Here is a 27997-nt window from a genome sequence, read left to right on the forward strand (position 1 = left end):
TTGTCACACAACACAATGCCACAGATGTCTCAAGTTTTGAGAAAAGAATGTGCAATTGGCATCCTGACTGCAGGAATGTCCACCAGAGCTGTTGCCTGAGAATGTAATGTTAATTTCTCTACCATAAGCTGCCTCCAATGTAATTTTTGAGAATTTGTCTGTATGTCTAACCGGCCTCACAACCCCAGATCATGTGTAACCACACCAACCCAGGACCTCGACATCCGGCTTCTTCACCTGCGGGATCGTCTGTGACTACTCACCCGGACAGCTGATGAAAATGGGTTTGCACAACCAAGTCATTTCTGCACAAACTGTCAGAAACCGTTTCAGGGAAGCTCATCTGTGTGCTCGTCGTACTCACCAGGGTCTGACCTGACTGCAATTTGGAGGTGTAACCGACTTCACTGGGCAAATGCTCACCTTCGATGGCCACTGTCACGCTGGAGAAGTGTGCTCTTTACGGGTGAATCCCGGTTTCAACTGTACTGGGCAGATGACAGGTTTTGTGTGGGTGAGCAGTGTGAATAGAGTGCCCCAATGCTCGCAGTGGTATGGGCAGACATAAGCTGTGGACAACAAACACAATTTATCAATGGAAATTTGAATGCACAGATATACCGTGACGAGATCCTGAGGCCCATTGTCGTGCCATTCATCCACCACCATCACCTCATGTTTCAGCATAATAATGCATGTAGCAAGGATCTTTTGTACACAAGTCCTGGAAGCTGAAAATGTCCCAGTTCTTCCATGGCCTGCATATTCACTAGACATGTCACCTATTGAGCATGTTTGGGAGGCTTTGGAATGACATGTACTACAGTGTGTTCCAGTTCCTGCCAATATCCAGCAACTTCACAGATCCATTGAAGAGGTGTGGGACAACATTCCACAGGACACAATCAACAGCCAGATCAACTCTATGCGAAGGAGATGTGTCACGCAGCATGAGGCAAATGGTGGTCACACCAAATACTGACTGGTTTTCTGATCCACTCCCCTTTAAAAAAAAGGTATCGGTGACCAACAGATGCATATCTGTATTCCCAGTCATGTGAAATCCATAGATTAAGGCCTAATGTTTCTGTACAGCACTTTGAGATATCAGCTGATGTACAAAGGGCTATATAAATACATTTGATTTAATTAATTTATTTCAATTGACTGATTTCATTATAAGAACTGTACAGGTTTAGTTTTTTCCATTTATGTTTTTAGGTTGGAGTTTTAGCACGTTGACATGTCGGATACACTGATTGGTGTCACTTCGTTAGTCAGTATGTGTCACACCTGTGCTGGTTTGTCCATCTCATTAGTTGGAAGGTGTTTCACCTGTGCTGGCCAAGGTGATATTTAAGACTGGCTGGCCCAGTGCTCCAGTTGTCTAGTGCGATGTGGGGGGTTAAGACATTCAATTGGTGCTTTTTATTTTGATTTCTAGACAAACATTCCATTATCTGAGCTTCCCTGTTTTTGGTTTTCTTCCAGTCCATAAGTGTGTGGGGTTTTTCTTTTGTTTGACAAATTTAGTGGGCACTCATGGTGTGTCTTTTAGGCTCCAGTTGTTGCTAGTGAACTTTCAGTGGCCACCTCTATGAGTGTCTTTCAGAACCCCTCCTAAAACCACTTGTTTTGGTTGTTAGTGTCTCTTTGTTAGTTACCCCTTCTGTTTCGAGACATTATTTGGATTTCTTGCTGGGAAATGTAACAAATTGGGGACTCTTCTGGGATCTTGTTTCCTGTGAGTATGGTAGTGGCTCTAGTCACCTGCTCTGTTGTGCCCAGATATTTGAGTTCAAAATACACTTTTGTGGTACATTTTCTATCACTGACATTGTCTTGAGGGTTATAAGATTGGTGGAATAATTTTGAAAGTTGCATAAACACACAGGCTTATGTGTATGTGTTTTTAAGCTGTACCTTACAAAAGATGATTGCAGTAAAAGTGTGTTAACTGCAGTTGACTTTGGTATTTTGGACGCAGTGATTGCAGGATACTGCTGTTATACTGCAATCTTTTTTCGTAAGGGATGGACTAAGTTGGAAGCGTTTGTGGAAAACCCTACATGGGAGATGCTAGATAAACGTACCAAGGCGAATGTTCTCCTCATTGCATAGCAGTATGACAAAGTTGCACATGCCTCTTCAAAAGCAGTTGAAGGCGCTACATGGTCAATCCGACTGTATGCATTGGCTGTGCAGCATTTACGGTGATATGGACTCTGCAGAAATCGGGACATTCATAATTCTTGCGCCTCGCCGAGCAGCGCTTTTGTGAAGGAAGTGAGTTTGTTTATACTGGACCTGTCGCCCTCACCTCCCATCAACCAATCATGTCAATGCGGAGCCCTCCACATTGTTAGCTACAAGATTTGAGGCGGACGGCGATGCGAAAATAGTTCAGTTGCTCCCAGAGGGGCAGTTATTGGGTAACACCATCCACACGGCGCCTCCGATCACATTTATAAATCGAGCATTAGTTGGCTCTTAGTCTACATCCTTCCAGACATAGTTGTTCCGTTCCCCAGTAAGAAACCCATAAACCCAGTGAAATCTTTGAAATGGTTGCATATTGTGTTTATTTTTGTTCAGTGTAAAGTTTTGTATTTGGGTATGTATGCCTCAAACATTTATCATACACAATATCTATTTTCAACTGAAATGTTATCAGATGTTTGTTTTGGGTATTTTAAGTAAAAGGTATTACATAGGCATACAGCCAAATAATCAGAAAATCATTTATTTAATTTACCACATGTAGGCCCGCCAATGAAACAGCAGGGGACGTTTAGTAAAAAGGGAGGCCAAGGGGCGCGCCCGTGCGCGCATGGAAGTGCGCATCCCACAGGTGCGTTCGTGACGTCATAACCCTAGTTGCTGTAGCGCGAGGGAGAGATTTATTCTCAGGAAGTCTGTTTTTTTAATTGTCCACACAGGTGTACTAACACCTTTTGAAACGTTGGTTTAGACTTTTTGATTATTTAACTTGATTTACCTGGTCATTTGGACGTTTTAGACGAATATAAACTAGTAGAGGTAAAGCATAGGAAATGGGTAAAAAACTGAAGGAAGAGAGCTTGGATTCCGTGGATTCGTTGGAATATGGTGAGTTAATTTCACATCGCTGGTTACGTTACCTGGCTGGCTCGTATTTGTCTAACCTCAGAGTAGTGTCACATTATCGGTCTTCAATTAAACCATTTTTATTTTTATTTACTTGTCCCTAGTTTAGCCTATTTGCGTTTTTCAGTGATGAAACCAGACAGTTCCTTATGAGTGGTGGAACCGATTAGGCCTAACTTTAACGTTACTACTTTACTAGAGGTGTCACATTTGGGCTTAAAGCCGATGACTGCATATTTGAATAGCCTAATAACAATTTGTGACATTGTCAATTGCTTAGTATTCAAGATTTAGATACATATGTAGTTATAGGCAAAGTTGACAGTAATTGTTTTCATGAAGCAAAGATATTACTGATGTATTTTACAGAAAACTACATCAATAATTGATTTGGTTATTGCATCTTTCAAACTAAATAAATTATTAATATATAAATGCAATAAGTGATATAAAATCAATATTCAGTGAGCGGCAGGGTAGCCTAGTGGTTAGAGCATTGGACTAGTAACCGGAAGGTTGCAAGTTCAAACCCCCGAGCTGACAAGGTACAATGTTCCTAGGTCGTCATTGAAAATAAGAATTTGTTCTTAACTGACTTGCCTAGTTAAATAAAGGTAAAATAAATTAAAAGCATTACAGTTTAATAATCTACACGTTTTTAGCTGAAACGGGGCTAATTGACTGACTATCCGTGACTGACATAAGATTAAAAAACCGCTGACTGCACAACCACATTTCAAGATTGCAATTCATGTATTATACTATTCTAACTCTCAACAATAAATTGAGACTGAGTTCTCCACCATCTGTTGCCTGTCCCTGTTCAATGGCATGTCAATGCTTTTATGTAGGTTTTTGGATTTGATGGTGAAATATAGAGGAGGAAGTTTGATAAAAACAAACGTTGATGTGAGGCATTCATTCTCTTTCAGTCTGCTGTGTGTTGTGGTGGGGGTCTTTTGTTTTGCATAAGTCCATCTCTGGGTGTGCCTATGTGGTGTGTATAAAGGCTCACTGCCTTAGTGTGACCTATTACATGTCCATTTTACGCAAGGGTTGTGTCCAAAATTGCACCATATTCCCCATATAGTCCACTACTTCTGAACAGGGCTCATGGGGCTCTCAAAAGTAGTGCACTATATCGGGAATAGGGTGCTATTTGGTCCTTAAACCCAGTTGTTTGCATGAGATTAATAGTCTATTGACATTCTGGCACTGCTATTCAAATAACCATTCCATGTAAATTCAGCTGCCTCTTGGACAGGTACACGTGTCCAGTTTGTCCATCCTGTTTCCTAAGAAGGAAGTGGATTCACAGGGTTTCTCCCTGCCACTTAGACTAGGCGACTTTTGTTCCTTTGAAATCTTATGAGGAATCAAAGATGTATTGCTATTGACAGAGATATTTCACCGTCTGCTTCTTTAATTATGTTAGATTTGTTTGGCAAAAGTTTCATTTGATTGAGAGGTCGAACTTTACGTGTTTTTTCATCCTGGTCAAAAGCCCTTGACGTCGGCGGTGTTTTGTGTTCTGATGTAATTTTTACTATTTAGAAATAATTGTGGTTAATACTGAAATGGCTACAATGATGGCCTGCTAATCATTGGCCAGTTAATTGTGTGCGGTGAGCTAGGCAAGCACTACAGAACATTGGAAAACCACATTTGAAAGCCAATGATTAAACTAGACAGACACTAGACAAATCTTTCGCCTCAGCTGCTTCTGCTAATATTGATACAAATTCTGTTACTATTAATTGATGCTGGTCCTGACCTGGCTTTTAATTTCAGATGCTGTTAGAACGGGTCACCTGCGCTCTCTGTTCTCTAGAGGCACCATGAGGTTGTTTTAGCAAGCTCCACAAAATAGTCGGATGAGTGAGGGAATGGGTGAATTAAATTGTATTTATCTGTTATTTTACCAGGTAAGTTGACTGAACACGTTCTCATTTGCAGCAACGACCTGGGGAATAGTTACAGGAGAGAGGAGGGGATGAATGAGCCAATTGTAAACTGGGGATTATTGGGTGACCGTGATGGTTCGAGGGCCAGATTGGGAATTTAGCCAGGATCTTTAATGACCTCAAAGAGCCAGGACACCCGTTTAACGTCACATCCGAAAGACAGCACCCTACACAGGGCAGTGTCCCCAATCATTAATTAAGATATTTTTTTAGACCAGAGGAAAGAGTGTCTCCTACTGGCCCTCCAAAACCACTTCCAGCAGCATCTGGTCTTCCATCCAGGAACTGACCAGGACCAACCCTGCTTAGCTTCAGAAGCAAGCCAGCAGTGGTATGCAGGGTGGTATGCTGCTGGCTATAAATACTGGGCTAACTAGTAGCTAAATCCTTTCCTTAAGCGCTCCCTTTCTGTGTAAGAAGAGGGTGTGTGTGTGTACCCATAGTCTTACAGTCAAAAGTTTATCACTTAATTAGTTGACTGACGCTGGCCTTGACAACCCAATGCATGTTTCCTCATAGGCAGATTCGGTATAGGAGACACACACTATGCAGCCTATCCAGGGGAGAATGGCTGGCCCTTCAACTTTCGTTGCTGCAATGAGTACTGCAGGTATTGTTAGTGGAAAACAGGACCCCATGGCAATCTTTGTCGTCAATCTTTGTGCAAATAAAACATTTTTTTGTGGAAAATCATGGTACTGATAATTGCTTCTAATACACCAGATGTATGTACTTGAACCTATTTCTGTCTGTAATAAAGCTCTTTTGTGGGGAAAGCCTGGCCCACCTAAGGCTGCACCCCTGCACAGTCATGTGAAATCCATTGATTAGGGCCTAATTAATTTATTTCAATTGACTGATTTCCTTATATAAACTGTAACTCGGTAAAGTCTTTGAAATTGTTGCATTTATATTTTTGTTCAGTGCATTCGGAAAGTATTCAGACCCCTTGATTTTTTTTCCCACATTTTGTAACAATACATCCTTATTCTAAAATTGATTTAAATTGTTTTTTCCCCCTCACCAATCTACACACAATACCCCTTAATGACAACGCAAAACATTTTTTAAAACATTTTTGCAATTTTTGTTATGGAAATATGACATTTAGATAAGTTTTCAGACCCTTTGAAGTACTTTTGGCAGCAATTACAGACTTGTCTTGGGTATGACGATACTAGCTTGGCACCCCTGTATTTGGGGAGTTTCTTCCATTCTTCTCTGCAGATCCTCTCAAGTTCTGTCAGGTTGGATGGGGAGCGTCACTGCACAGCTATTTTCAGGTCTCTCCAGAGATGTTCGATATGGTTCAAGACCAGGCTCTGGCTGCGCCACTCAAGGACATTCAGAGACTTGTCCCAAAGCCACTCGTGCATTGTCTTGGAAGTGTGCTTTGTGTCGTTGTCCTGTTGGAAGGTGAACCTTCACCCCAGTCTGAGGTCCTGAGTGCTCTGGATCAGGTTTTCATCAAGGATATCTCTGTTCTCTGCGCTGTTTATCATTCCCTCAATCCTGACTAGTCTCCCAGTCCCTGCTGCTGAAAAATATACCCACAGCACCATGCTTCACCGTAGGGATGGTATTGGCCAGGTGATGAGCAGTGCCTGGTTTTCTCCAGACGTGATGCTTGTCATTCAGGCCAAATAGTTCAATCTTGGTTTCATCAGACCAGAGAATCTTGTTTCTCATGGTTTGAGAGTCTTTTAGGTGCCTTTTGGCAAACTCCAAGCGGGCTGTCGTGCTTTTTACTGAGGAGTGGCATCTGTCTGGATGCTGCTGAAATGGGAGAACCTTCCAGAAGGACAACCATCTCCACAGAGGAACTCTGGAGCTCTGTCAGAGTGTCCACTGGGTTCTTAGTTACTTCCCTGACCAAGGCACTTCTCCCATGATTGCTCAGTTTGGCTTGGCGGCCAGCTCTAGGAAGAGTCTTGGTGTTTCCAAACTTCTTCCACTTAAGAATGATGGAGGCCACTGTGTTCTTGGGGACCTTCAATTCTGCAGACATTTGTTGGTACCCTTCCCCAGATCTGTGCCTCGACACAATCCTGTCTGATCTCTACGTACAATTCCTTTGACCTCATGACTTGGTTTTTGCTCTGACATGCACTGTCAACTGTAGACTGGTGTGTGCCTTTCCAAATCACGTCCAATCAATTGAATTTACCACAGGTGGACTTCAATCAAGTTGTAGAAACATCTCAAGGATGATCAATGGAAACAGGATGCACCTGAGCTCAATTTTGAGTCTCAAAGCAAAAGGTCTGAACTCTTATGTAAATTAGGTAATTTATTTTAGGTTTTGTAAATTTGCAAACATTTCTAAAAACCTGTTTTCACTTTGTCATTATGGGGTATTGTGTGTAGATTGATGAGGAAAATGTTTTATTTAATCTATTTTAGAATAAGGCTGTAACGTAACAAAATTTGGGAAAAGGGAAGGAGTCTGAATACTTTCCCGGATGCACTGTAGTTGCCAATGGTAGCCTGCAGTACCCCGGGTGGCCTTCAACTTGAGTTACTAAATGAGAAGGGGCAGCACTGAGTTAGCCTGCAATGCCACTTCCTGGAGTAGCTCAAACTGCATGTTATGTCTCCAAGAGACACCATCTTAATGGGCTTAATTTGGCTTCAATGCACTATGAATTAATGGTGTCGTGATCGATGGCTTTGTATGTTCATATATACAGTCATGGAGCCTAACTCACTGTGTGCACAGTGATTAACATAACTTTTTAGGAGGGTATCACAACACCACATCACAACCCAAACAGTAATACCTCCACGTGTATACCTCCAATTGGACAAAAAATTGTTGATCTTTTTACGTCACCACTCTATCCAAGGTCAAGTCAAATCACTTGAACTTACATACAGAGAGATTCATTGTTTGGGCCAAAGTACTGAAGTAAAAAATGTCCTGACGTCTGAGGTTTTGTAGAATCCAAAATGCTTTATGGCATATTCTAGTGGAGCAGATGGTTAACCAGGAAGAATAAATAGCACATCAGGAAAGGGTACCTGTCAGTCAGTTTCCAGGTAGTGATTTGCCCCAAAAAGACAGCTTTGTAATCTGATATTAATTTACAGACGGCAATGAGGCAGAGGAACAGGTTTCTTTTGTTTGGAATATCCACATTCCTTCTCCCGGACTTTCACTAAGGTTGTGTATTCTGTCAGTTGGAAGCCAACAGCGTGCCTCATTGTAAATAATTCATACAGTAGGCCTTGTAGTTAGCTGCAAAACAAACAGTATGATTGTCAACATCCTATACATTTATTGTGTACTCACTACAAAGCTTACATTTTCACTCATTTTCTTTCCACATGCAGTAGGCTATCTTCAGGATGTTGTTACTGTTAGCAGTTGATGTTATTCTTCAATAACACAGACCCCAAAGCAAATGGGTTCATTCAAAGAGAACCAATCATGCTGGGAAGTAGATGGTCGATGTTCATTCTTCCCTGTCCTCAGTGTTTCTCTCCACAGAACAAAGTGACAGAATGTAATTTATAACCCCCAACCCTAGCCTGTGGTTGATCAATTATAGTTCCTTGCAGTAAAATTGGGCCAATGGCCAAATAACAAATATCCTGTTTCAGGCTCAGTGTATTGACGATTTGGACCAATGAGAACTTGACACATGTAGCTATGAGTCCCGGACTGAAATTCCTACACAGATTCTAAACAGATGTTGAACTGAAAACAACTTTCTATTGATCGTTAATTTCCTATTGACCTTTTAGTATTCTGTGTATTCTGAAAATATTCTTACATTACTAAAACATTGAGCTCTCATAAAACAAGATAAGTAGGTATATAGGATGTAACGGTCTCGTCAGATAAAAGAGAATCTACTGAAAGTCAATTCAGCAAGATTCATTTATTGGATATGTTAAAGAGGCTGCGATTTTGTGCAGCTTTTTGTTAAAAATCGTGCAACATTTCAACGTCCTGCTATTCATGCCAGGAATATAGTATATGCATATGATTAGTATGTGTGGATAGAAAACACTCTGAAGTTTATAAAACTGGTTAAATCATGTCTGTGACTGACAGAACGCGTTTAGCAGGAAAAATTCCAAGGAAAACTGTTCACACAAAAAAACCCCAAAAATATCCCTCCGCCAGTCTCTGTATTGTCTATGGCAAGGGAAAATAGATAGGGCCCTGTTTACAATGCCTACAGCGTCCACATGATGTCGCCAGTACTGTCAATTGATTTTAAATTAATCCTTGGTAACATGAGGAATAGGCACTTCCTGTCGTCGAGCACACCACAGGAAGTTATGAAAGAGAGAATGTGGACCATGATTTCAAAACGTGCTGCTATTGAATACAGATCGCCCCGTGATCAATTTGATCGATTATTAACGTTTACTAATACCTAAAGTTGGATTACAAAAGTAGTTTGAAGTGTTTTGTCAAAGTTTATAGGTAACTTTTTTAATTTAAAAAAATTACGGTGCGTTTTGGAACGGTGCTTTTCCATGGATCAGACGGGCTTCATAAATGGACATTTTGGGTATACGTGGACGGATTTAATCGAAAAAAAGACCCAATTGTGATGTTTATGGGACATATAGGAGTGCCAACAAAGAAGCTCGTCAAAGGTAATGAATGTTTTATATTTTATTTCTGCGTTTTGTGTAGCGCCGGCTACGCTAATTATTCTGTTTTACGTCCCCTTTGTGTATTTCGGGGGTTGCATGCTATCAGATAATAGCTTCTCATGCTTTCGCCGAAAAGCATTTTAAAAATCTGACATGTTGGCTAGATTCACAACGAGTAGCTTTAATTGAGTACCCTGCATGTGTGTTTTAATGAAAGTTTGAGTTGTATCGAGTACTATTAGTTGTCACTCTGAAATTTCCGCTGATGTTGATCCCTGTACAGGGACAGCAGCCGTAACAGGCTTTAGAGCTTCTTAAATTATACCTCTGAGTGAGACATTGTAGTCCATGGACCTAATGAACAGGCCTACATTGTATATTTAAAATCACTAACTCGAAGTCATAGTTGCTGACTTCATTGTATACATGAGTGTTTTGCGTGCTTCCAATCAGTAATTGGTGTATAATGGCCAACAAGACCTGGCCTGTTATCTACCCCATAGCAACCTAATTGAAATGAACAAAGTAAACCTCATGCTCAACTCCATATTCCTCGGACAGGTGCAATGTTCAACGGGTGCTGTATCTTTCATTTGTCATTTTATGAAGCCATTTTATTCTGGGATTTAAATTTGGTTTATTGTGAGGAGATAAGGAAGTGCCCATGAGACCAATAACATCTCTTAGAAATGTTTAGCTTGCCAAACAGGATACAGACCAAACAAACGTAATTGCTTACTGTGGTAAGGGGAATGGGAGTGAGTAGGGCTGTGACGGTACCAGTATTGCAATATTTTTTCCATGGCAAAAATGAAAACACAAAGCAGACCAAACTCTGTGGTTAATTAAAAAGTGTTTATGTAAAATAGTGTGCTATAGCTTGGAAAAAAATAAATGTGACTCTGAATGACAACATATATCTTTGTTACCAACATTAGGGCTGTTTTCCTGAATAAGTTAAATCTGCTTTGTGTTTTGGTTCCTTGCCTTGATACTAACGAGTAACGTGATGCTGGTGTTGTCCCGGCCCTAGTTGTGAGTGACTATGAAATGCAGGGTTTCGGTGGAAAATGTCTGATGGAATATTTTTGGTGGATCTGAGCATCCCTTTAAAAATGCACTGCTCTGCTTTGAGCCTGCTTCCTCCATCTTTGAATTCAAACTCAATTAAAATCTCGGCCATCACATACTGCCCCTTCTCTTTCGTTTTAGGCTACCTTTCTTTTAAGGTTGCATAAATCATAAAATTTGTCATAAATACATTGACTTATGCAATGTAGAGAAAAAGGGAGGGATGATGAGACACAGTACCAGTCAAAAGTTTGGACACAAATACTCATTCCATGGTTTTTCTTTATTTTTACTATTATTCTACATTGTAGAATAATAGTGAAGACATCAAAACTATGAAATAACACACATGGAATCATGTAGTAACTTGGAATGCATTTGAATTAATGCCTTCTTAAAAGTAATTTGTGGAATTTATTTTCTTAATGTATTTGATGGCAAGAACAGCTCAAATAAACAAAAAGAAATGACAGTCCATTACTTCAGTCAATCCGGAAAGAAAATCCGGAAATCCGGAAAGATGAAACTGGCTCTCATGAGGACTGCCACAGGAAATTAAGACCCAGAGTTACCTCTGCTACAGAGGATATGTTCATTAGAGTTGCCAACCTCAAATTACAGCTCAAATAATTGCTTCAGAGTAAGTAACAGCCGAGTGGCGCAGCGGTCTAAGGCACTGCGTCTCAGCGCTAGAGGCGTCACTACAGACCCTGGTTCGATCCCGAGCTGTATCACAACCGGCCGTGATTGGGAGTCCCATAGCGCGGCGTTAGGGGAGAGTTCGGCCGTGGTAGGCCGTCATTGTAAATAAGAATTTGTTCTTAACTGACTTGCTCGTTAAATTAAAAAAGAGACACACATCAACTGTTCAAAGGAAACTGTGTGAATCAGGCCTTCATGGTCGATTTGTTGAAAAGAAACCACTACTAAAGGACACCAATAACAAGAAGATACTTGCTTGGGCCAAGAAACATGAGCAATGGTCATTAGACCGGTGGAAATCTGACCTTTTTAGTCTGAGTCCAAATTTGAGATTTTTGGTTCCAACTGCTGTGTCTTTGTGAGACACAGAGTAGGTAAACGGAGGATCTCTGCATGTGTGGTTCCCACAGTGAAGCATGGAGGAGGAGGTGTGGGGGGGCTTTGCTGGTGACAGTCTGACTTATTTAGATTCAAGGCACACTTAACCAGCATGGCTACCATGCCACGATATGCCATCCCATCCCATCAAATCCCATCTGGTTTGGGCTTAGTGGGATTATAATTTATTTTTCAACAGGACAATGACCCAACACACCTCCATGCGGTGTAAGGGCTATTTGACCAAGAAGGAGAGTGATGGAGTGCTGCATCAGATGACCTGGCCTCCACAATCACCCGACCTCAACCCAATTGAGATGGTTTGGTATGAGTTGGACCACAGAGTGATGGAAAAGCAGCCAATGAGTGCTCAGCATATGTGGGAACTCCTTCAAGACTGTTGGAAAAGCATTCCAGATTAAGCTGGTTGAGAGAATGCCAAGACTGTGCAAAGCTGTCCAGGCAAAGGGTGGTTTACTTGAAGAATCTCAAATATAAAATATATTTTGATTTGTTTGAGACTTTTTTTGGTTACTACATGATACCATATGTGTTATTTCACAGTTTTGATGTCTTCACTATTATTTTACAATTTTATAAAATAGTAATAATAAAGAGAAACCCTCGAATGAGTAGGTGTGTGCAAACGTTTGACTGGAAGTGTATATCTTTAATAGCTCTCTATTTTTCTCCATTTGACAACTCTTAAGAAATGTTATAGGAAGTGACACTAAGCAATGTAATTCCTGTAACCCAGTCATCATAACCCAGTCATCACCACCACAGTTCTCCAGTGTACTGTACAGATTGTACAACCTATAAAGGAGTGTCAAGGTCTTATTCTTTTTTGCTCTATTTCCTCCTTCTCAAGCTGAAGACTGTCACTCATTAACTCAATGAGGTGCATACTAACAAAGGCTACTCTTGTTGCTTAGCAACAACCTCCCACCTCAATTAACCCTCAAACTCACAGGCACGCAATTCTCTCCATAGAATCTCACACACAGTAAAGCTCTTTTGAATATCAATGCAAAATGCCTTTACCGAGAGATGTTTTCCCCATGTATTCTATCCTATTCTAATCTGACTACTATCAGTATTTTGATAAAGTTATTTTTGTGTTAATGTGCATAAATAGCTTGACATTTATTTTGAAGAATAGACCTTCAGAAAATAGTTCAATTCTGTTATTGAACCATTATCTCTCTGTTTTCTTTTCAGGGGAACCTGCTCAGTATGACCCCACCTTCAATGGACCCATTCGGAAAAGGTAGCCTCTTCCGCTAAGTATCTCTCACTTATTTTCTCTTGCTCTCTATATTGTATTTACCTCGCCACCATGGGCTTTTTTTTGCCTTTTACCTCCCTTCTCACCTCATTTGCTCACATTGTATATAGACTTACTTTTCTACTGTATTATTAACTGTATGTTTGTTTTACTCCATGTGTAACTCTGTTGTTGTATGCGTCGAACTGCTTTGCTTTAACTTGGCCTGGTCGCAATTGTAAATGAGAACTGGTTCTCTACCTGGTAAAATAAAGGTGAAATAAAAAAGCCTACAAGCCTAGCCCTAACTATCACTCTATCTCTGTATGCAAATTGTCCATTGTATGTCTAAAGTGCCTTTGCTAGGCATACTTTCTGTAAAACAATTCTACCCGGAGGCATGTATTACACAGCAATGCTCAAAATCACTTTGTGTGTTATTGTCTCTCCGTTCTCCCCCAGAGGCTGCACTGATATCATCTGCTGTGTTCTCTTCATGGTCGTGATCCTTGGCTACATGGCAGTGGGAATTTTGGGTAAGATGTGCCTTCTACGCACCTCCCACCTACCTCTCTGACCTTTTCTCTCACTCACACAAACTTACTTATTCTGTATGATAATTATTTTCTCTCTCGTGCCATTAGATGAAATCTGATTCCTGACGTTATCTCTCTCTGGCTGTCACCCTCTTTATGACTCTTACGTCCCTTTTGAAACTCTGGTGTCCTCGCCATAACACCCTATGTAAATGTAGTATTAGCAGGCGGAAAGCACAGTCTGGCTAAACAAAACAACAGTGACATAATCACCTTGGTCCCTTCCTCAATTCCAACAGCTTGTCAAAACACCACTCACAAGTGAGAACAGAACTCCATTATTGAGAGTGCACTGAAAACATAAGTTTGTCATTGAATCTATGATTTCCTGACTTTTCCCCTCTTCAAGGTCTCAACTCTCACCCTTTTCTAGAATTATAAGGTATCTCTATGGCCTTGATATTCTCCTACCTTTTCTGTCTTTCGGGTGAAAGACCGAAAGACACCTGAGACAACTCTGACTCCCACCCACAGTGGTTCCAAAGAGCAGATCCGAAGCAGAAGCTCACAATCATCCATGACCTGTCATCAAACACATTCCAGCAGCCACTCACTCTGCCTTATCTAGAGTCAATAGAGATGCCTGATAAGAAAGGAGGTCATATGAATATATGGCCAATATCAATAGCTTAGTATGTGATTAATGTGATAGGATATTGTGCATTGACCGGATATACAGTTGTGGCCAAAATATTAATTTTCACAGTCTGCTGCCTCAGTTTGTATGATGGCAATTTGCATATACTCCAGAATGTTATGAAGAGTGATCAGATTAATTGCAAAGTCCCTCTTTGCCATGCAAATTAACTGAATCCTCAAAAAAAACGTTTCCACTGCATTTCAGCCCTGCCACAAAAGGACCAGCTGACATAATGTCAGGGATTCTCTCGTTAACACAGGTGTGAGTGTTGACGAGGACAAGGCTGGAGATCACTCTGTCATGCTGATCGAGTTCAAATAACAGACTGGAAGCTTCAAAGGGAGGGTGGTGCTTGGAATAATTGTTCTTCCTCTGTCAACCATGGTTACCTGCAAGGAAACACGTGCTGTCATCATTGCTTTGCACAAAAAGGGCTTCACGGGCAAGGATATTGCTACCTGTAAGATTGCACCTAAATCAACCATTTATTGGATCATCAAGAACTTCAAGGAGAGCGGTTAAATTGTTGTCGAGAAGACTTCAGGGTGACCAAGAAAGTCCAGCGAGTGCCAGGACCGTCTCATAAAGTTGATTCAGCTGCGGGATCGGGGCACCACCATTACAGAGCTTGCTCAGGAATGGCAGCAGGCAGGTGTGAGTGCATCTGCACGCACAGTGAGGCGAAGACTTTTGGAGGATGGCCTGGTGTCAAGAAGGGCAGCAAAGAAGCCACTTCTCTCCAGGAAGAACATCAGAGACAGACTGATATTCTGCAAAAAGTACAAGGATTGGACTGCTGAGAACTGGGGTAAAGTCATTTTCTCTGAATCCCCTTTCCGATTGTTTGAGGCATCCGGAAAAAAGCTTGTCCGGAGAAGACAAGGTGAGCGCTACCATCAGTCCTGTGTCATGCCAACAGTAAAGCATCCTGAGACCATTCATTGGTGGGGTTGCTTCTCAGCCAAGGGAGTGGGCTCACTCACAATTTTTCCTAAGAACACAGCCATGAATAAAGAATGGTACCAACACATCCTCCGAGAGCAACTTCTCCCAACCATCCAGGAACAGTTTGGTGACGAACAATGCCTTTTCCAGCATGATGGAGCACCTTGCCATATGGCAAAAGTGATAACTAAGTGGCTCGGGGAACAAAACATCGATATTTTGGGTCCATGGTCAGGAAACTCCCCAGACCTTATTCCCATTGAGAACTTGTGGTCAATCCTCAAGAGGTGGGTGGACAAACAAGACCCCACAAATTCTAACAAACTCCAAGCATTGATTACGCAAGAATGGGCTGCCATCAGTCAGGATGTGGCCCATAAGTTAATTGATAGCATGCCAGGGTGGTCATTCTTAACTTTTGGCCACGACTGTACAGTAGGCCCTTTATTGAAAAGGGTGTTGGTTTAGTATATAAACTTACCAAAACCAGGAAATTGATGTACATGAGCTTTGTATGTTCATTTGTTTGTTTTTTTGACAAATGTATTAATAATTTGCTCATGTGTTCTTTGACTGTGGTAAATATATTGGTGTCCCCATGTCTCTATTAGATCTTGATGTGTTTTTATATTTCCACCAGCCTGGCTTTATGGTGATCCCCGGCACGTCCTCTACCCACGGAACTCTACTGGAATGTTCTGTGGCATCGGGCTCAATGTGTAAGGACCTTTCTGGTGTTTGATGTGTTTGAACTACAAGTCCTTTATGAACCATCAAGTATTATTTTGTTCAGAACACTTGATGCTATGTAATGTGAATTTACTAATCCTGCATTTCTGCCATGAATGCAACCGATAAAAGCGGAAAATGTGGCCAATCGAGTCAGACATTTCATCGTTACATAATAATTCAAGCTTTGCATGCCTCACTACATACTGAACTGTCATGCTATATATTTCGTTCAGAATGCATAGTTTGGTAACTTTTGCTTTCGCAGAGCTCAACCCAGCGTGTTCTACTTTGACATACTGAAATGTGCCACATCAATCAACGTCATGGCCGCTGTCCTTAATGGGTTACAGTGCCCCACCACACAAGTACAGTAACATCACACCTATATAATATCTTCGTTTCTCTAAAGGCTGATGTCAGGAGTAATAAGGAACTCTGTGCACATCTCCAATTTCCCATTGTGTTTGAGTGTGTGTTTATACTCTTGTTAATACCTGGGTCCAATTTGTATGTATATGTATTGTCTTCATCAAGCCGCTGGGAATCATACAAGTTGTCTTCTATTTCATTTTCATTTGTGTGAGGTCTTTCTTTTATTGTCTCTACATCCCAAAATGACTTACTGACTTTATTGTCCCCATGGGGAAATTTTGTTGCAGTGTCATGTACACTTTTAAATACAAAACAAAATTGACAATACAACTTTCATAACAGTTACATAGCAATAAAACATTAAAAAACACAAAATAAATTGTGTATGCTATCTGAGACAGGCATCACGTTTATGTCACAAAGTGAAGACCTCTTTTTTTCCTCACCCTGCAGGTGTGTGTGGAAAAGTGCCCAGATGTATTCTGGGCTCTGAATCCTTTGGCCTACTTACCGAATGCCAAGCCACGAGACTACTTCAACCAAACACTCTGCGTGCCATCTTTTGACCTAGCATCAACTAAACTGGTAAGTCCCACCCTATTCTTACGGAGGTTTGTAAATTCACTTCTTTAGATAGGCTTTCATTGATCATTGTTGTCACTGACTCCTCAAAGCCTTGGACTATCTTTTGGAAATAGATTTAACAGGAGGGGTTTCCTAGTTTTTTACTCTATGTAGCTAAAGATAGTATTTGATCCTTTTTTTCCCCCTTTGCCTCTCAGAATGTTAAAGAAATTGTGGATCAAGAGCTGTGCCCATTCTTCTACACTCCTACAATCTCTGGTGAGTGTGCCTTTCTTTTTTCATATTTACTTTCATAATTACAGATCTAGATGCTTTTAAGTCATTAAATGTAAACATTGTTTCCTCTGTCTAGTTCTGGGAAGATGCATACCTGATGTTACCGCTCTGAAAAATATTCCTAATGACTTTGTCAATACGCCAGGCTTGCCATCAAGCATCAATGATACAGTCAATGGCATCAGGAACGCCACAGGGTAGGGGGTCACACACACACACACACACACACACACACACACACACTGCAAATACCCATTAATAACCCATAATCTCTCTTTCTCACTGCCAGTGAAAGGTCCTTGATTGAGTGAGTTAAATTGATCTCACATCAATATAGTAGACTAGTTCCTTTGTGTAGACTTAGACCTGTGTTAGCATGTTTGTGAGTTAGTGTCTTGCTTTATGATAGTGGTAGCCCTTTGCCATACCAGCGTAGTCATCTGCCCTGTCATTTAGCTCCAGTAGTAGCCTTGCACATGGCTAGAATGTTACTTTTAGCATTAGCTTTTAGTACAGAATCGATCCACAAAGCCTTGGGTTGATTCTGAGGATAATATTAACACTGAGTCTGACCATGATGTCCAGACCTGAGTGGTCATTTTAGAATGTCATTAACTAAGTATAAGACTTAAGATAAGTAGGCTATTAGACTTTTATGTTCATCCTTTGACACATAAAAACATGCGCATGTGTAGTAGTGGGCACTTGTTAGTATTTGATACAGAACCAACCCAAAGATCTGTCAGTTGGCTGTAGTTGTACAACCTCCAAAATTACCCCTCAATGTGCTGTAGTAATCAATACACTTACTGGTACTGAACACCAGCAGTCAAAGAAAGCTTTTAATGTTACCATCTCTTTGTATTGAGCTCTATAAATACCACCAATTTATTTTTATTTTACCTATATTTAACTAGGCAAGTCACAATGACGGCCTAGGAACAGTGGCAGAACGACAGAATTTTACCTTGTCAGCTCGGGGACTTGATCTAGCAACCTTTCGGTTACTGGCCCAACGCATGAATGTATTATTACAAAGAAACCTCTTTATATTTCTCTTTCTTTGTTCCTCTCATCTCCTCTACTTCTAAATCTTCTGTGCTTTTATTTTTATTTATCATGTAGTACTCTGCATCATGCTGTTTTGTGTCAGAGACATTGTCAGTAATTACTAGCGTTAACAGGTCTTTTCCCGGTTTGTGTTGTAGTGACATAGTAAACAGCTTCAATGCCAAGGAGATCGGAGTGAGAATCTTTGAGGACTTTGCGTCATCATGGCAGTGGATCATCGCGTGAGTCTCTCTCGGGCTCATTTTCAACTACTGCCAGTTACTTGTCAATTCACAATTTCCATTGTCCTGTACTGTTGTATCAGAATAGGATAAACCAGAAAATGTTGCATTGTTGTTCAGCTTCTCAGCTGATCTTTCAGTTTACACAAATTTAACTCATTAAATATAAGATATGCTCTACTAAGAATCTAACATTTATTAGAGATGGCATGCTTATTAGGACCGGAATGATACAATGACCTGAAATGTATCTTATTTTTCTTTATTATTCTCCTCTACCTCATTTTAACTTGACCCTCTCCGCTCTTCCAATCCTCTCTTACTCTGCTGTGTACCTCTCTCCTCTCCTCCCTCAGTGCTCTAGTCATAGCCATGGTTGTCAGTTTTCTGTTCCTCCTCCTCTTGCGGTTCATCGCCCCTGTTATGGTCTGGGTCCTTATATTTGGAGTTTTGGCAGTAGGTGCCTATGGTAAGTCATTGATGATAATAATATGTCTACTAACATGTTTGTAGTGTATCTCTAGTATGTTTATATGTAGGTCACAGTGGTTTAAGAACATTGATTTTTCAGGATGGTTAAAGCATCTTATTTCTCTCTCTCTTGCTCTCTGTCTACCTGTCTCTCTGTAGGTATATATCACTGCTGGTGGGAATACGACAACTACCGAAAGTCAACCGTCTCCATCGCTGACATAGGCTTCACCACCGACTTCAAGGTCTACCTTCAGGTTAAGGAGACCTGGCTGGCCTTCTGTGAGTCTGATATTACACATGCTCTTTTTATGTCTCTGTTTTTCTCTGTTTACAGACTGACAGACATGCCTTTCTGATGACAACTTTGTACCGTTGTGTTGACCTATCTGCTTTCTCTCTCATTCTTTCTCGCTCAGTGATAATCCTATCTGTGGTAGAGGGTATTCTTCTCCTGACCTTGATCTTTCTACGGACCAGAATCCTCATCGCCATCGCTCTCATCCAGGAGTCCAGCAAGTGAGTCAAGTTAGATATGAGCCAGGATTACACATACTGGCCTATACTTACACACACACATACCCATGTATTGTGACAAATATTCTACCAATATTGTGATACAACCTAACTTTTCAGCACACGTACTGTACATTTTTACAGGGCTGTCAGTCACATGATGTCTACACTGTTCTACCCTCTCGTCACCTTTGTTCTCCTGGTGGTGTGTGTGGCCTACTGGGGCATCACTGCTCTGTATCCTCTCACAGTCGTGTAAATATTTGATTTACACTGCCTATTATAATTTTATGACAAATAATCATAAGGTCTGTTTTGTATCTGTGTTGTACTGAGCACTGTCTACAAACTCCACGGTAACGTTAACACACTTAACAGAAGATGTTTAGGTATCTGGCCACTTCAGGCAATCCAGTGTACAAAGTGGTGACTCTCAACTCTACTCAGGGTAACTGTGGCCAAATCGGCGGCAATGTGACCTGTGACCCACAGGTAAGTGTCCCTGGCAAACTTTGACCCCATAGAGATAGATGCAGAAAAGCCCAACTCAGATATCAGAAACACACACAGAATGTGTGTACTTGCTTCAGCCATCTGCGTAAAAAAAAAAATGAATATCTGTTTGACCCCTTTCCGTGTCTCCATTCATATTTAATCCCTTCCTCTTTCATCTCTCCCCCCTCCTGTCTTTCCCTCAGACATTCTACAACTCTACAGACTACTCGTGGTGCCCGTCGGCGCGCTGCATCTTCATCAAGTACAACAACGAGGGCCTGCTGCAGAGGAACCTGTTTAACCTGCAGATCTACAACGTGGTGGCCTTCCTGTGGTGCATCAACTTTGTCATCGCCCTGGGCCAGTGCACCCTGGCTGGGGCCTTCGCCTCCTACTACTGGGCCTTCAGCAAGCCCTCGGACATCCCCACCTTCCCCTTGTCCCAGGCCTTCATCCGCACACTACGGTAAGGGTGTTGACACGTTTCAGCAGTCGGGCTGTGGTGGTGCCTTTCCTTGCTTGAGTGTTCACAGACCATATACTTGTACAGTTATAATTTGAGCCAGAATCCAATTTGTATTTTGTTAGCTATCCATTCAACTAATTCCCTTTTTCCCCATATGTCTATAGCTGTGTTCAAATACTCAAACTAACTGTACTATTTGTTACGTGAATTGAGTATATAGTATGCTTATTGGTTATCGTATGGATATAGTTAGTATGCCAAAAGTTCCCAGAATGTCGTACTAAATTTGCCAAAATACGAAGTACACATTCAGTGGACACTATTTCCATGCTTTTAGGGCCCATAGTGCAATTTTTCAGAGAATGGGCGTGGCTTCATAGCTTTTCAGAGTTGAAGAAAATGGCAGAAAAGATGCAGCCAAAGTCAGTCGAAAGCGGATACAAATTCATTGCTTTAACTAATTAAGACATATTAAGAAAATATTGAGCAATGTAATAAAGTGTTGACTTTTCAAATAAGTTACGTTACACGTTTTGTTGGCCGACAACTTGTTAACTACTCTCTCCTTACGAACCGCATAGCATTACAGCAGTATGTACCGGTATGTAAGCTAGTTACCTAACGTTAGTTGCCTACTAATACATTGAACTTGCCAGGAAGTATATTAACTACTCCATGTTTATTGACTTGATTATTCACATTATTCTTAGGTAAGTCATTGTGCGTTTCAATGGACATTGTTAATTCTGGCTATCTACTCTGATTTCGGAGCACTCCCGCTCAGAATAACTGGTGAATTTACGAATGCTCAACACCCGTTGACTATAGCAGGTGTCAGTAAACTTTGGCAAAAAAAAAGTGTTGATAATTTAATTGTTGCCAGCAGCACAGTTACAGTCGCCAACTCTCTGGATAACATGAAAACAGCCTAACCAGCTCTGCTAGGGTGGGTAAAATGGTCAGAGTGAGGTGTTCTCTCATTTGTGTCTGGAAGTAGCTATCCAACATTAGCCAGTTCGCTTGAGTGCTTGACTGACCTACTCCTTGGCCAGAGCGTCCAGTTTGTGCTCTGAACGCTCCGAGAGCGAAACACTCTGAATTTAAGGACAGACAATCTGACAACGCTCTGGATTTATGAGTGCACTCCAGATTGAATTTAAGAACACACCAGAGATTGTAAAATCTTTAAGCTAGTCATTTGTTATGCTAGCAAGATGTTGCATAGCAACAGCATCAACTTCCGGTAGACAGGCAAAGCTCTAGTACGCGCAACTGAAACGATACTGTTCGTTTACAGTCTACTAAAATGAACTAATAGTATATACTCATGTATATACTATTGTTAGAATGGGTATTCAAACACAGCTGATGTTGCTTCTCTTAGATACCATGTTGGCTCCCTGGCGTTTGGTGCTTTGATCCTCACCCTCATCCAGGTAGTTCGAATCATCCTGGAGTACCTGGACCACAAGACCAGAGGTAAGGCTGGATTTTCCCTTGGAAACCTGTTATTGTTCTCCGATTAACCTCTTCGAGTCGATATCTGCGCACTTACGGAAATCGAATTGGCCTAATATGGAACTAGTCAATTATGCCAAGCTCTCACATAATGCATGTTGTAATGTAAGGGTAATTGAGCTCCCCAGCTTGTAGTCGTAAAACCCGGAAAGTAGTTACCTCTGGTTCGTTCGTTCAGCCATCCATTTGGGGAAAGAATAGGGTTTTTGAATAAATGCTGAAAAAAAGTCTGAGGTTAACATAGAACAAAACGTATAAGATCTCCTAAGCCTATGAGATAATAGCAGTCAACATTACCTTTTGAATTATGAAGCCTTTGTGTTGTTTTTCATTTCATAAATCGTATGATATATCCTATGTTGTTGACCACAGACTTTATTATATTTTTTTCCTTTTATCCAAAAACTTTATAAAAACACCATACATTTTTCCCATAGGCTTTTTGAAAAAACAATGGCGGCGTTCTTGCCTACAAAAAGACGCCATTACTATTTCTCTCTGTCTCATTCTCTCTAGCGGCTCAAAACCCCTGTGCTCGGTTCCTTATGTGCTGTCTGAAGTGTTGCTTCTGGTGTCTGGAGAAGTTCATAAAGTTCCTCAATAGAAACGCCTACATCATGGTCAGTCTCTACTGCAGCCTCACATGTACCTGTTAACTACAACTACGTGTCTGTCAATCTCTCCCTCAGTTCCCACAGTGTAGAGTATTTCTGGTTGGCTATGTATCTAAGACACAGTCCTCTTTTTCCCAAAGATTGCCGTATATGGAAAAAACTTCTGTGTCTCCGCGAAAAACGCTTTCATGCTTCTAATGAGGAACATTGTCAGGTGTGTGTTCTAGTATTGGTTGGTATGCCTGTGGGAATGTGTAGACTTGTTTTTCCCCCCTCTTTCATAAGAACATTTGCATGGATTTGATTGACTGCTGTGAAACCATAGCTGAATGCCGGGGATGTATTTCCCTGACGTGCTGACTGTGCCTCTCTCCTCAGGGTGGTGGTGTTAGATAAAGTGACGGACCTGCTGCTCTTCTTTGGGAAGCTGCTAGTGGTGGGAGGAGTAGGTAAGATGACAAACGCCAACATAATTACTATGCCATTTTATCATTGGTCATATTTCTGAATAAGAGCTTCTTTTGTGCATTTTACAGGCCAGAAGTGTGATTAGATAACCTTTCTAAATTAATTGAATCTTTAACCAATTTTACTCTTCTCTTCTCAGGAGTCCTGGCTTTCTTTTTCTTCTCTGGCAGAATAAGACTACCAGGCAGCAATTTCCGTACAGAAATGCTCAACTACTACTGGATGCCCATTATTGTAAGTGGCAGTCATACATTGGAAAAGTAATCAGATCCCTTCACATTTTTTTACTTTACAGCCTTATTCTAAAATAGGTTAAATTAAAATAGTTCCTCATCAAGCTACACATAATACCACATAATGACAAAGCGAAAACAGGTTTTTTATTTATTTTTGCAAATTCAGAAAAAAATAAAAACTGAAATGCCTTATTTACATAAGTATTCAGACCCTTTGCTATGAGACTCGAAATTAAGCTCAGGTGCATCCTGTTTCCATTGAGCATCCTTGAGATCTTTCTACAACTTGATTGGAGTCTACCTGTGGTAAAAATCCATTGATTGGACATGATTTGGAAAGGCACACACCTGTTTATATAACGTACCCACAGTTGGCAGTGCATTTCAGAGCAAAAACCAAGCCATGAGGTTGAAGGAATTGTCTGTAGAGCTCTGAGATGGGATTGTGTCGCGGCACAGATCTGGAGAAGGGTACCAACAAATGTCTGCAGCATTGAAGGTTCCCAAGAACACAATGGCCTCCTCCATTCTTAAATAGAATAAGTTTGGAACCACCAAGACTCTTCCTAGAGCTGGCTGCCCAGCCCAACTGAGCAATTGGGGGGGGGGGGGCCATGGTCAGTGAGATAACCAAAAACCCGATGGTCACTCTGACAGAGTTTGAGTTCCTCTGTGTAGATGGTTGTTCTTCTGGAAAGTTCTCCATCTCTCCAACAATCAGGCCTTTATGGTAGAGTGGCTAGACGCAAGACACTCCTCAGTAAAAGGCACATGACATCCCGCTTGGGGTTTACCAAAAGGCACCTAAAGGACTTTAACCATAAGAAACCAGATTCTCTGGGATGTGTGTTTTGTCCAATATTTTTATTTAATGTATATTTATTTTTTAATCCCACCCCCGTCCCCGCAGGAGGCCTTTTGGTAGGCCGTCATTGTAAATCAGAATTTGTTCTTAACTGACTTGCCTAGTTACATAAAGATAGAATTATGAAACCAAGTTTGAACTACACTGCTCAAAAAAATAAAGGGAACACTAAAATAACACATCCTAGATCTGAATGAATGAAATATTCTTATGGAATACTTTTTTCTTTACATAGTTGAATGTGCTGACAACAAAATCACACAAACTATCAATGGAAATCAAATTTATCAACCCATGGAGGTCTGGATTTGGAGTCACACTCAAAATTAAAGTGGAAAACCACACTACAGGCTGATCCAACCTTGATGTAATATCCTTAAAACAAGTCAAAATGAGGCTCAGTAGTGTGTGTGGCCTCCACTTGCCTGTATGACATCCCTACAACGCCTGGGCATGCTCCTGATGAGGTGGCGGATGGTCTCCTGAGGGATCTCCTCCCAGACCTGGACTAAAGCATCCGCTAACTCCTGGACAGTCTGTGGTGCAGTCTGTTGGTGGCTGGAGCGAGACATGATGTCCCAGATGTGCTCAATTGGATTCAGGTCTGGGGAACGGGCAGGCCAGTCCATAGCATCAATGCCTTCCTCTAGCAGGAACTGCTGACACACTCCAGCCACATGAGGTCTAGCATTGTCTTGCATTAGGAGGAACCCAGGGCCAACCTCACCAGCATATGGTCTCACAAGGGGTTTGAGGATCTCATCTCTCGGTAACTAATGGCAGTCAGGCTACCTCTGGCGAGCACATGGAGGGCTGTGCGTCTCCCAAAGAAATACCACCCCACACCATGACTGACCCACCGCCAAACCGGTCATGCTGGAGGATGTTGCAGGCAGCAGAACGTTCTCCACTGCGTCTCCAGACTCTGTGACGTCTGTCACATGTGCTCAGTGTGAACCTGCTTTCATCTGTGAAGAGCACAAGGCGCCAGTGGTGAATTTGCCAATCTTGGTGTTCTCTGGCAAATGCCAAATGTCCTGCACAGTGTTGGGCTGTAAGCACAACCCCCACCTGTGGACGTCGGGCCATCATACCACCCTCATGGAGTCTGTTTCTGACCATTTGAGCAGACACGTGCACATTTGTGGCCTGCTGGAGGTAATTTTGCAGGGCTCTGGCAGTGCTCCTCCTGCTCCTCCTTGCACAAAGGTGGAGGTAGCGGTCCTGCTGCTGGGTTGTTGGCCTCCTTCACGTCTCCTGATGTACTGGCCTGTCTCCTGGTAGCGCCTCCATGCTCTGGACACTACGCTGACAGACACAGCAAACCTTCTTGCCACAGCTCGCATTGATGTACCATCCTGGATGAGCTGCACTACCTGAGCCACTTGTGTGGATTGTAGACTCCGTCTCATGCTACCACTAGAGTGAACGCACCGCCAGCATTCAAAAGTGACCAAAACATCAGCCAGGAAGCATAGGAACTGAGAAGTGGTCTATGGTCACCACCTGCAGAACCACTCCTTTATTGGGGGTGTCTTGCTAATTGCCTTTAATTTCCACCTATTCCATTTGCACAACAGCATGTGAAATTTATTGTCAATCAGTGTTGCTTCTTAAGTGGACAGTTTGATTTTACAGAAGTGTGATTGACTTGGAGTTACATTGTGGTGTTTAAGTGTTCCATTTATTTTTTTGAGCCGTGAATTTGGCCCCCTATGCCAAGTGTCATGTCTTGAGGAAATCAGGCTCCGTTCATCACCTGGCCAATACCATCCCTATGGTGAAGCATGGTGGTGGCAGCATCATGCTTTGGGGATGTTTTTCAGCAGCAGGGACTGTGAGACTAGTCAGTATCAAGGGAAAGATGAATGGAGCAAAGTACAGAGAGCTCCTTGATGAAAACCTGCTTCAGAGCGCTCAGGACCTCCAGACTGGGGTGAAGGTTCACCTTCCAACAGGACAACGACCCTAAGCACACAGCCAAGACAACGCAGGAGCGGCTTTGGGACAAGTCTCTGAATGTCCTTGAGTGGCCCAGTTTTTTTTAAAAGTTTTTTATAAATGTACAAACATTTCTAAAAAACATTTTTTTGCTTTGTCATTAAGGGTTATTGTGTGTAGATTGATATTTTTTAAAAATCTATTTTAGAATAAGGCTGTAATGTAAAAAAATATATATATTAAAAAAGTCTGAATGCACTGTATTTACAGGTATTCCATAGTGGAAGTGAAAGAAGCAGTTAACGATCAATTAAATGTGTGTTAGAGAAAGTAATTGACAGTGGTGTGTATGTCTTTGTGGTAACAGGTGGTTGTGGTGGGAGCGTACCTCATTGCTCATGGATTCTTCAGTGTGTACAACATGTGTGTGGACACACTCTTCCTCTGCTTCTGTGAGTAGAGCACCTCCAGCAACACACATCACTGTATTCATATACTGAGCAGTCACGCATTACATTGCTAAATTTCTTGCTTCTTTGCACAAAAAAATTGTTCAACATACCTGTCTATTGATTTTCTTCGCTTCCTTCTTGCTCCCTTTCTCACAGTGGAGGACTTGGAGCGACATGACGGAACGATGCAGAAGCCATACTACATGTCCAAGAACCTGATGAAAATCCTCAATAAAAAGAACAAGGGACCTAAAAAGGGCAAAGGAAAGGATTGATGAAATATTGCCTTGAGATTAATCACTGTATAGCACAGTCACTTTCAACAACCTAGAAATACCCAAAAACATCACATCCTAGAAATATAATTATGTTTTTTTAGTTTTATATTTCAGCCTTATCACAAATTTGATAACTTTTTTTGCACTTTCAATTTGAGATTACATGTGACCACACGTGTGATATGAGAGATTTTCTTACGTTCCAGCTATTTCTCCTAACAATTTGAAGTGACCAAAGCTAGAGCTGTTTATTCGTCTCTGACCAAAACCAAATGTTTATTCTCTTGCAGTGCTTATTTGTTTTCAGAAAAGAGACAATTTTCTCAAGTCAACAAATGATTTATCAGAACAAAAACTTTTGAGACAGATCATCACAATAAGTTTTAAATACTTTTTTATGATCCTCAGTACTCTGTAGTCTTTTTTTTTTAAGTGAAACTAACAGTTTTATGATTACATGTTTTTGTTTTTATATCCTGTAGATATTTATTAATAATTTTGACAATTTATTAAAGACTTTTATAATGGTATTTCTATTTTTTTTATCCATGCTGACATCACCTGTATGTTGCCTTGTGTAATGATGGATTCCTCTATAGGAAAATAGCTCTGGTTTATTTCACACATCTGCTTAAAGCAGTGGTGCATGTGATCTTCTGAAATGCTCTGTTGAAAATCATGACACTTGCAGGCACTTGTACATGGGCGCTGAAGAAGAAGCTCTCTTTTTAGCAGAACTTATCGCAAGTCAGAGGTATGAGGTGTCTGAACTGGGGCCCTACTTCTATTCTTATAAAGTACTGGACCCTGAAACAAACCACATTCAGTCTAGAGTGAGTGTGTTCATCCATTTGGCTGCACTAAACACAATTCATTTTAGTTGTCAAAGATTAATGTTAATTTACCTACTAATATCTCATGTCAAAATCTCACTACATTCCTCAACCTCTTGTCTGTGGAGATCCAGAGAGAGAAGTCATGTGGGAGTTTGCAGTCGTCATGTTGTATCGTGATCTACTTCAGGATAGATTCATCACGTGATCGGTCAGTAGTCCAGTACATGAGAGCGCATGCCTTTATTGTTAAATCATTTGTAATAAAGTCACGTTAACTTGAT

At 41.2% G+C, this 27997-nt stretch overlaps 1 protein-coding gene across 1 annotated transcript; it reads left to right on the forward strand.

Annotated features, from left to right (window-relative positions):
• The first annotated feature begins 2850 nt into the window (after positions 1-2850).
• Positions 2851-27996, forward strand: LOC110488517 (choline transporter-like protein 4). The gene is made up of 22 exons (XM_036971365.1): positions 2851-3108; positions 13077-13125; positions 13585-13658; positions 15944-16022; positions 16301-16400; positions 16861-16992; positions 17190-17250; positions 17345-17465; positions 18477-18560; positions 18917-19029; positions 19191-19313; positions 19451-19550; positions 19692-19784; positions 19937-20039; positions 20246-20508; positions 21893-21987; positions 22543-22646; positions 22781-22854; positions 23019-23089; positions 23248-23342; positions 26518-26602; positions 26759-27996. Exons 1-22 carry the CDS (start codon positions 3054-3056, stop codon positions 26875-26877), a joined length of 2193 nt encoding a protein of 730 aa, XP_036827260.1. The 5' UTR covers positions 2851-3053; the 3' UTR covers positions 26878-27996.
• Position 27997: the final 1 nt, after the last annotated feature.

The sequence above is a fragment of the Oncorhynchus mykiss genome, chromosome 32 (genome assembly GCF_013265735.2).
Source record: "Oncorhynchus mykiss isolate Arlee chromosome 32, USDA_OmykA_1.1, whole genome shotgun sequence".
NCBI lineage: Eukaryota > Metazoa > Chordata > Actinopteri > Salmoniformes > Salmonidae > Oncorhynchus > Oncorhynchus mykiss.